The sequence below is a fragment of the Limulus polyphemus genome, unplaced genomic scaffold (assembly GCF_000517525.1).
Source record: "Limulus polyphemus unplaced genomic scaffold, Limulus_polyphemus-2.1.2 Scaffold3450, whole genome shotgun sequence".
Classification (NCBI taxonomy): Eukaryota; Metazoa; Arthropoda; class Merostomata; order Xiphosura; family Limulidae; genus Limulus; species Limulus polyphemus.
Window position 1 is genome coordinate 39633 of NW_013669060.1, and position 11239 is coordinate 50871.

General features: G+C 32.2%; 1 protein-coding gene across 1 annotated transcript in view; it reads left to right on the forward strand.

Annotated features, from left to right (window-relative positions):
- Positions 1-11239, forward strand: part of LOC106469369 — a 50418-nt gene that overhangs the window by 29551 nt on the left and 9628 nt on the right. The window contains exons 15-19 of the mRNA XM_013929860.2: positions 739-855; positions 2670-2738; positions 3920-3973; positions 6716-6752; positions 7649-7695. Coding sequence (XP_013785314.1) covers positions 739-855; positions 2670-2738; positions 3920-3973; positions 6716-6752; positions 7649-7695 — 324 coding nt within the window. The remainder of the gene's footprint in view (positions 1-738; positions 856-2669; positions 2739-3919; positions 3974-6715; positions 6753-7648; positions 7696-11239) is intronic.

Here is an 11239-nt window from a genome sequence, read left to right on the forward strand (position 1 = left end):
TGTGTGTGTGTGTTAACCATATGATATTTTGTGTGTGTATGTGTTAACCATATGATATTTTGTGTGTGTGTGTGTTAACCATATGATATTTTGTGTGTGTATGTGTTAACCATATGATATTTTGTGTGTGTTAACCATATGATATTTTGTGTGTGTATGTGTTAGCCATATGATATTTTGTGTGTGTATGTGTTAACCATATGCTAATAGGGCCCTGTAACCATCAAATTTATGGACCCGCAAAGAACTTGGTGCATAAATAGATAAGGAATATGTGTTTAAAAAAGGCCGATGGGTAATTCTATGGTTAAATTACTTAAATGTCAAAGAATATACATCAGTGTGAAATAATATACATGAAACAAGAGAAAGAGATTCGCAATTGGATTTACCATTTGTGGTGGGGGTGAAAATACAAAATGTAATCGTATAAAACGAACACATGACATCCAAGTTTCACAACTTTCAATAACTTACTCTAGCACCATAAACGCAGTTCCTGTAATTCCTGGATAGTTTACTTGTGAAATTCTGGAAATGAAAGCAACTTCGTCTTTGTGAATAACTTTCAACATTATCATTATTTTGTTAAGTTAAGAAAAAATAAAAAAAAATATGGTAAAGATTTTGTAAGGTTTGTCACATGAGATAATTATAATGATAATTGATTATAACACTTCTATTTTAATACAAATATATATAACTCAAACCTTTTAGTCTATTTTTTCATTTTTACAGGAGCTGACCATGTTGGATGGTTGTATGAAAAAGTCGTTTCCTGGAGTTAGTACAGATGAATTTCTTGATGTTATTTGTACAGACCCAGATTCTCAAACAATGAGCAGAACAAGTCAGGTGAAATTCAACTTCAATGTTGTCCAAAGATTAGAATAGTTATCATGAAAAAAGAACATGTAACAATAAAATTCAACTGCAATGTTGCCCAAAGATTAGAATAGAGTGACCATGAAAAAAGAACATGTAACAATAAAATTCAACTTCAATGTTGCCCAAAGATTAGAATAGTTACTGTGAAAAAAGAACATGTAACAATAAAATTCAACTTCAATGTTGCCCAATGATTAGAATAGAGTGACCATGAAAAAAGAACATGTAACAATAAAATTCAACTGCAATGTTGCCCAAAGATTAGAATAGAGTGACCATGAAAAAAGAACATGTAACATGAGCGTGATGTAAATATTATTACTCTCTTTAAGTTGATTTATCCATAACTAGTTTGAAATCTAGGAAGTCAAGTGATTTGTCAGTGAGTTAATGAAACTGAGTTGATCTTTGTGTAGAGCTTTCATAGTGATGTAAGCAAGGTATTTAGTCTCGTGAACGATGAAAATTACAATCAAGGGTTTTTTCTTTCCTCCTCCTCCTAATTGCATACTTGTGTATTTTATGAACTTGCCAATAACAGAGTTTTGAAAAACAGTGTAATAATTTTCGTCTCTTATCAAATGACTTTTTTATAGTTTGATGTTATTTAAACTAACTAATCAACGACCAATAATTATCTAAAGATGTTCAAAATCCGAAGCATGCCATATTTCACAAATCCTTAATAGCCACAGAAATAACTGTTTTTTTTTTGTTGTTGTTGTTGTTCTTACGTTTCATTCGCCACATATATAAACTAAAACTTAATTGACTTTGAATTAAAACTGTAACAAACTCAGAACAAACAAAACAACAAGAGATAAGCTGCAAAATAGGAATATAAAGATATCTTGGTGGATATGTTTGTTTTAGAGTTTTAGCGCAAAGCTACACAAGGGCTATGGATGCATAGTCGTCCCCAATTTTGAACGGACGTACAAGAGGGAAGACATCATCTACTGCCAACTCTTGACGGGAAGAATAGTGGGAAATGATTGTCACTACTATGATACACCCATGATTCTAAACGTGAAGTGCTTTTCTCGGGGTGGGGGGTGGGATCTGAAGTAGGTACCCACCACACCCAGAGCACCATGGCAATACCCTGCTTTCAGTTATTTTTATGCTTTTAATTCAAGTTTCGATCTTATTGTAGTTGGAACAATACTTTAAACAATAATGGGGTCTCTTTAATCACAATTTGTTTTATTCTTTTCCCGATTCATTAGTAGTAAGCAGGGGATTAAATCGACACCACATGTGAGATTTGTAGACGGTGGTTAAATCTTGTATCTAAATTTGGAGTTCGACCCAGTTTGTAGCTTTATACTTAACAATAAACAGAATAGACTTTATTACTTCGCCCTATAGTTTATATTCGTGTACGACATCTCTTGTGTCCTAGTAATATGTTGTAGATTAAAAGTATAACACACATCATGCAGATAGTTTTAACATTTAAAGTAAGCCTAAATCCAAGGGGTGCTGTTCGTGTTTAAATACAAATTCGATACGATAGCCATAAGATCTTATGACAGTTCACATTGATTTATCTGTGAATCCAGTAAACAGAACAAATGTCTGTACATATATGTGTGAGGAGTGAAGTTAGAAATTGAATGGGATATTTATGTATATTCCCCTGTGAGTTATTAAGACATTTTTTGCAGGAGGATTTCCGATATATAGTTAAATATAAGTCTGAAACTATTTGTTACTGCTAGCATATAGTAGGCACTTATGTGAGTCACAATAACACTCATGTTTTGAACTTCTTTCAGTGGGCAGCTTGTGTAATTGAAAATACCAATGAAGCGACTAGGAAAGGTAGTTTACCATATTACATGCAGGTAAGTTTCAGTTTCAGTTTTACACAATTATTAAAATAAGCACCTAAAGCATAATTTATCAGTTGTAATATAATCATTTAGGTTTTAAGACATGTGGTGGTTCACGTGAATGGAAGACACGGTTCTCGCGCAGTATTGCCTGGTTTGCGCATGCTCTGTGAAATTGGAAATACTACTTTAAGGTTGTGAAAGGATATATTTTGTTCTTGTATTTAGCTATGGAACAATGATCAAGTATTTGCGCGCTCGTCTTTTATAATTCTGATAATATTTAATACAGTTATGAAACTCTTCTGACTTACGATATACTAGGATAAATGCTTAGACAGACCTTAGGTGTGCGTCGTCCTAACTTCAATAACCTTTAGTATAGCACTTTTGGAGTTAAGTGTTGACTCTCACACCATGGGGTCTTATTCATTTTTCTATAACCTTTAGTATAGCACTTTTGGAGTTAAGTGTTAACTCTCACACCATTGTGTCTTCTCAATGTTTCTATAACCTTTAGTATAGCCCTTTTGGAGTTAAGTGTTAACTCTCACACCATTGTGTCTTATCTATTTTTCTATAACCTTTAATATAGCACTTTTGGAGCTAAATGTTAACTCTCACGCCATGGGGCCTTATCTGTTATTTATAACCTTTAGTATAGCCCTTTTGGATTTACATGATAACTCTCACACCATGGGATCTTATCTATTATTTATAACCTTTAATATAGCACTTTTGGATTTACATGATACCTCTCACACCATGGAATCTTATGTATTATTTATAACCTTTAATATAGCACTTTTGGATTTACATGATAACTCTCACACCATGGGATCTTATCTATTATTTATAACCTTTAGTATAGCACTTTTAGATTTACATGATAACTCTCACACCATGGGATCTTATCTATTATTTATAACCTTTAGTATAGCACTTTTGGATTTACATGATACCTCTCACACCATGGGATCTTATGTATTATTTATAACCTTTAATATAGCACTTTTGGATTTACATGATAACTCTCACACCATGGGATCTTATGTATTATTTATAACCTTTAATATAGCACTTTTGGATTTACATGATAACTCTCACACCATGGGAAGCAATATTAATGTCATTATGCTGATGTCGATCTTTCGTATTAATTTCGAAATGTGAAACGTTTATTTTTACGTTAGGAATGCCAAAACGCAGTAACACCAACTACGACGAAAGAAACGCCAGTTGTTCTGGTAAGTTGTATATCAAATATTGTTATAATGCTAATAGTGTTTAACAAAACGTGCCAGCATTATTATGATAATTTTTACAATACATTTTCAGTAATGTTTTAGTTCTGGTGGTCTTATTGCTGAAAGCAAAGATAATAAAAAATAATTCGTCATTTAGTGAAACGTAGAAGAATTCAAACTATATTATAATACAATAATCAGCTCTAGGACTATGGCCTTGAAGAAGGGCTTATACTTCCAAAATGTTAATCATCAAAGGTACTTTTATTTTAACATGTTAACAAATTGTATTGTTGGTGTTTAAAATTATTATTAATCAAACGAGAAGTTATTGAGTGTTTAGAACTATTTGATGAACATTAAGAGTTGGAGAGTACAAAGTAAAGGTGTTTTTCCAACACGACAATGATTGGCTTTCAGCAAACAAACAACTGGTTTAAGTGTTGGAGAGTACAAAATAATCATTGTTGTGTTGGAAAAACACCTAATCAGTTGTTTGTTTGCTGAAAGCCAATAACTGTTGGAGAGTACAAAATAATCATTGTTGTGTTGGAAAAACACCTAATCAGTTGTTTGTTTGCTGAAAGCCAATAACTGTTGGAGAGTACAAAATAATCATTGTTGTGTTGGAAAAACACCTAACCAGTTGTTTGTTGCTGAAAGCAACTAGAGATAAAATGTTAAAAATGTTCATTATTTAAATACAATAAAAACATAATTATATTCTTGGCAAATCAATAAAAAGTGTGTATTTTAAGTCACGGTAAACTGGATAAATACGTTATAAATATGATAGAAACGCTGAATGTTATACTTCGTATCGGTTGAATACTTTTCTCATTTGTAAAAATGCAATTCACTTACCTATACTGATATGCTACTAATGTTAGATAATTCATTTGTAAGATTTTTTTTATATATATTGTGACTAACTATTTGTGAAAAACAAAAGTTTTGAAAAGCATAACAGAGACCAAACAATGGCAAAGTTTATACTTCAGTTACTGTTCTAGTCATACTGTGTTATGGAGAACATGGATCTGTTTAGCATAAACCGAAACAATACACAATCAGTGTCTTTAATTACACTGTCTTACAGAGAACATGGATCTGTTAGCATAAACCGAAACAATACACAATCAGTGTCTTTAATTACACTATTTTACGAAAATCATGGATCTGTTTAACATAAACCAAAACAATACACAATCAGTGTCTTTAATTACACTGTCTTACAGAGAACATGGATCTGTTTAACATAAACCAAAACAATACACATTCAGTGTCTTTAATTACACTGTCTTACAGAGAACATGGATCTGTTTAACATAGACCAAAACAATACACAATCAGTGTCTTTAATTACACTATTTAACATAAGACGAAACAATGCTAATCATTTTTTCTAATTGCATTGTTTAACGCACACAAGAGAAAGTGTCAGACATTACTTGAGAATTAGCATAATCAATATTTCTATTGAAATCGTCTTACAAAAAACAGGAACCTATTTAACATAAGCTGAGACAATGAATAATCAGTGCAATCAATGAAAGTGTATTTTGGTCTGGCTTGAGATGTAATTATTTTGATTGGAAATGTTCATGTTCTAAACCATTAAATGGTGATGTTTCTTTGTATCTTCAAGTAAATATCGTTTATCTTTTATTCCTAATGTTACAGGAACTCATGATCTAATATGTGTATTGGATAACATAATCCTCTTTACGCCCAGCCAGGCTATCATTGCTTTAATTAGTCTACGAAGATGTAATTCTGATTATTGAATTTTTTGAAATCTCAGATTGTTGAGGATAAACATAACTTTTTCATATCTCAGATTTTTGAGGATAAACATAACTTTTTCATATCTCAGATTGTTGAGGATAAACATAACTTTTTCATATCTCAGATTGTTAAGGATAAACATAACTTTTTCATATCTCAGATTGTTAAGGATAAACATAACTTTTTCATATCTCAGATTGTTGAGGATAAACATAACTTTTTCATATCTCAGATTGTTAAGGATAAACATAACCTCTAAATAGAGTTTTTCGTGGATCCAATAAAAGTGTTTAGATCTAGAGTATATATTAAAACGTCAGGAGAAATCACGTGTTGACATGTAACAACATTCAGGACTTCTTCTTCTTCTAATGCCACTTGGACATCATTGAATAACGGAATTATGCTTATACTCTGTTGATCTTCAGTTGTAGCAAACATTCTGTACGATTTCAGGCCAGGAAAAGGATCCTCAGGATGTTTTTTTTTTAGAAAATAACAGAACTAAATATATACAATTAAATGGAGTACAACGTCAAAATGATCGCACAACAATCAGTTTATTAAAAACGGCCCAGCCCTAAAAAGACTCTACATGTTTCGGTGTTTTCACGCCACCATCTTCAGGAGTAAGAACACCGAAGCTTGTAGAGTCTTTTTATGGCTGGTTCCTGCTTTTAATAAATTATTTATTGTGCGATCATTTAACGTTACACTCCTATTAATATATATTGCACAAGTGTCGTTTTAATTTATTAACAGATCTAAACTTACACCTTATTGATCTTCTAGTGTTTTCCGTTTACTTCAAATCCGTTGGATTTTGGATACTATTTCAGTCCAAGAAAAGTATCTCTATTAATTTTGCAGTCAAATCTTTAATATTTTTTTCTGTTATATAATTATGTCCCGTATTACAATTGTTGAAGTTAAGACATCATTTTTTCCCTATAGACAGTAAGAGCTCTCATCGTAAGGAACTTCTTTTGCGGTAAGCTTGCATTATTTATTAAGTCTGTTTTAAAGAAATAATGTATCGAATTGATTGTTTTTAGCTACGTCGCTAATTGCAGTAGTATGGTTAGGACTTGGTTTTAGTATTGACGTTTAGTATATACGTCTACTTAAGCTGACGTTAGAGTTGTTAGTAATATCTTTGCTGTATAAGTTTTCAACAAGTGTATTTGTATGTCTTTGTTTGTCATTTACCAAAACAGTTTATTCTAGAATAAAGACATCAGAAATACCATGGCTCAAGATACACATAATAATGTCTCCAGTGTAAAATATATTGATACATATATAGAAGTTATAAGACACCTTACGATGTGTAAATGTAATAAAAATTTCACTTTAATGCTAATGAAGAAAATCTAACGTAACTGAATATAACATAACTAATATATTTAAATACAACATACAGGAAAACACAGACAACAGAATCTAACGTAATTAAATAAAACATACAGGCCAAGTACAAACAGACAACCAACCTAATTAAATATAACATACAGATCACATAGACAGACAACTAATGAAATTAAATAAACTATGCAGCTCACACATAGACAGACATACAACTTAATTAAATAAAACATAAGGCCAAACACAGACAGACAACTAGCCTATTCAAATAAAACATTAAATACTATCAGGATTTTATGTATTGTATATTCAACACAGACAGACACTTAACCTAAGTAAATAAAACATACTAGTTAAACTTTAGACTGACTTCGGACGAAATTAATAGTAACGTACAAGCCATAGGAGAACATTAGGCTTAATGAAAATAACATAACTTAAAAACGATTTTCACATCATAAAGAATGCAGAATAATGTACAGATAATAAATACTGAAATTAACATATTTAAAATCTTAACAGGGAATTGGAGCCGTTACGAGTGTTTGAAACACGAAGCACCTAGAGATGTGAGTATAAAAATATTCATATACTTCTTTTGCAAAATGTTTCATTGGTATATAAAATAAATATATTTTTTTAATGCATAAACTATGACAGGCTAGGCGTGGCCAAGTGGTAAGCGTGCTTGGACTATGAATCCGAGAGTTCATGGTTCGTTTGTCATTGCCCAAAGAAAAGGGGTTAGGATTTTAAAGGGAATTGATAGTGTTGATGCATCATCTTTTTCATGCCTAACAGTGAGAATAGTAGAACTAGGGGACAAAAGTATAAATTTTGGCAGGATAGGAGTCATTTTCAGCTAAGACAGTTATATTTTTTCTAACAGGGTGGGTGGCTTTTGGAATGGGTTGCCTTCGGATGTTGTGGAGGCAGTACATTTAAGTGAGTTTAAGAGAAAGCTTGATAACTATATGAATGATGAGGGCTGGCTTTAAGATTTTTTTATAATAGTTTTAGTTTAGTTTAGAAGATGGGACAACCGAGATGGGCCAATAGATCCCATGTTCTCCCAAAACGTTATGTTATATTATAAGTTCAAGTTATGTTTAATTATTATCAGTTTTATTTGAATCAGAATTAAAGTACGGATTAACAGCACATTATCATTTTATTTTTAACCCTAATTATTTATTTATTAATCGTATATTATTATTTTTACTGTAGTGAACTTTTACGATATTTCAGAAGTACTGGCAAACCGGCAAGTTAGTCTACTCGGTCGACACTAACCCCCTACCCAATCGCTTTAAATTCCAAAAAGTCATTTCAAAACATGTCCAATAATGAAACTTTGTAGAATGGACGGCAACTGCCTGTTGTAGAGAGACAAGTGTAGAGGATGACGTTTCAAAAGTCTTCCGCCTTTCGTCTTCGGGTCAGTGTGTCCATGGTCTATGGCAGTTATTTTGGTGTAAAGTTAATAGTTTAGAGAAAAAAAAACTATTTATCACCAAGGATGTTCGAAGATTAGCAATCCTCCTTCACCATGCACGAGGTTAAAGATTAGAAGTTCGTACAATGGTTGGTCATCGTTCTAATTGGGCCAAGTGGGCGAAAAAATTAAATAAAAGAAGAAGAAAAATAATAATATATATATATCAGTGTGTGTAAGGTGTTGTCGGTCTTTGTAGTACTTTGGTGGATTGTAGAAAGCGTGTTATGATTGTTTTTTTTATCCCTGTTTCTGATTGGAGGAGAGATTTCCTGTAGATTCAACCAATGGTAGCTAGGTCGTCCTCTACATTTGTGTCTCTACAACAGGCAGTTGCCGTCCATTCTACAAAGTTTCATCATGAATACTCTGCCTAAACAATCTATTAAAGAATGTCCCATAATGTCTCCAATGAACAATATCTTTCTTAGATGATTTAACTGTAAGACATAACTGTGGTTTGCGAAATACCACTATATATCGCAAACCTTCTGGAATCACTGAGCCATCAAAAAGCGATTCCTGTCACTCCTTGTCCCGGAATATAGGTCTTTTTTTATACTTTAGTTTAAAGAATTATTTGATTTTTTTCTGATAATAATCATCACCTTTCTTTTATAGACCTTTCTTGTAGACCAATAAATAAAATCAGTAATATACTCTCTTCTTTAAAAAAATAAATTAAATCTCTTATATAAAAACGGTCTACCTAATATTAAGTGTAACTTTGTATATACTTGTCAAACAATTCGTAATTGAAAATACTGTTTAAACAAACATAAACAAAACTGACCAATCCTGTTTGGATGAAAACGTCTTAGAAACTAATCACGGAGTTGATTGGTTAGAAACGAAAATTCTTTATATTGTTGAGAACAATATAAAATTAAAGCAATAGAATCAATCCAAACATACAAATATAAATTCTCAATCACGAAGAAAGTACAGATTTTTCTAAAATTCTATTTTATCTTCGTCTGTTTAACACTGAGAATAATTCATTTTCATATTTTGACAGATATTTTATTGATCGCTCTATATTCTGTTCTATTTGAATATTTTACATGTCTTATGTACATTATTTTCTAAATTTTCAATGGAGAATGAAATAGGCATCAGGCCCCAAAATAACCAATAACGTTAGTTGGTGATATTGGTGTACTAGTTTAAGTATATGTATTTCTATAACCCATGATGTCCCCCGGTGGGTCAGCGGTAAATTCACAGCCTTACAACGCTAAAATATAGGGTTAGATTCCTCAGGTTGGATAGAGCTCATATAGCTAATTGTGTAGCTTTGCACTACGAAAAGTACAATAACCACATAGTTTTGATCAACACGTGTTACGTCAGTTAAGAAATGTATTGGTTTGTAAGAATGTACATAAGACACGTAGTATAGTCAACAGAACCAATAAAAAGCGATCAATAAAATATATGTCCAAATATGAAAATGAATTGTTATCACCATTAAACACATGAAGATAATATTGAATTTTAAAAAAATTGGACCTTCGCAGACAATATTATTCTATATTCCATCAGAAACACACAGACATTGTCATTCTATGTTCCATCAGAAACACATAGACATTGTCATTCCACGTTCCATCAGAAGCACACAGACATTGTTATTCTATGTTACATCAGAAACACCCAGACATTGTCATTCCACGTTCCATCAGAAACACCCAGACATTGTCATTCCATGTTCCATCAGAAACACTCAGACATTGTCATTCCATGTTCCATCAGAAACACACACAGACATTGTCATTCTATGTTACATCAGAAACACACAGACATTGTTATTGTATGTTCCATCAGAAACACACAGACATTGTTATTCTATGTTCCATCAGAAACACACAGAAAAAGACCAGTGTTCTTATGTGGAACTTTTCTGTTTACATATGTGAAAAGAAAAGTGTCTGTGTGAGATCTGGTAGCCAACATTCTACAGGCTTTATCAGTTTAGGTGGACATTTTGTTATGTATAATCTACAGGCAGAAACTTTTCCTTGTTTTTCAAATCCAATTGGTGTGAGTGCTGTTGTGAGTAGGGAATATTGATTGGAGTTTATTAATGTGTTTTGGTGCTATGTTTAACAATGCTGGACATGGTATTCTATGACAGGACGGATATATGTTTTGTATATTTTGATTATATTATCTGGTGAGGTTCCTTAGTTTTTTACCCTTTAAACTCCTTGCATAAATCCTAGAGTTCGCTCAGTTTCGTGGCCGGCATTTGGTCTTGTGTTGTGCATAACATCACGGTGTTGTAAAGTCTTACACTTAACGAACAGTTCCATATATGCGGACAACACATTTCACACGTTTGAAACTAATATAATACATTTTACATAAACACCCTTTAGTCCAACTATAGGGTTTGAGGTCTAGTAATAGGTGTTCTTATTAAATCCCTATTTACTAAATACATGTTTACAGGTGAGAGGTACTTAGGCCTACTTCCATCATGTATGTAGTAGCGATCAAGTTCACAGAGCAGGTCATTCTTTTGTACGTTTCCAGATTTTTGTTAATATATCATTCGTATGTTTTACCCACGTCAGCTTTGGGTCGATTTTGTTTGTTTGTTTGTAATTAAGCAC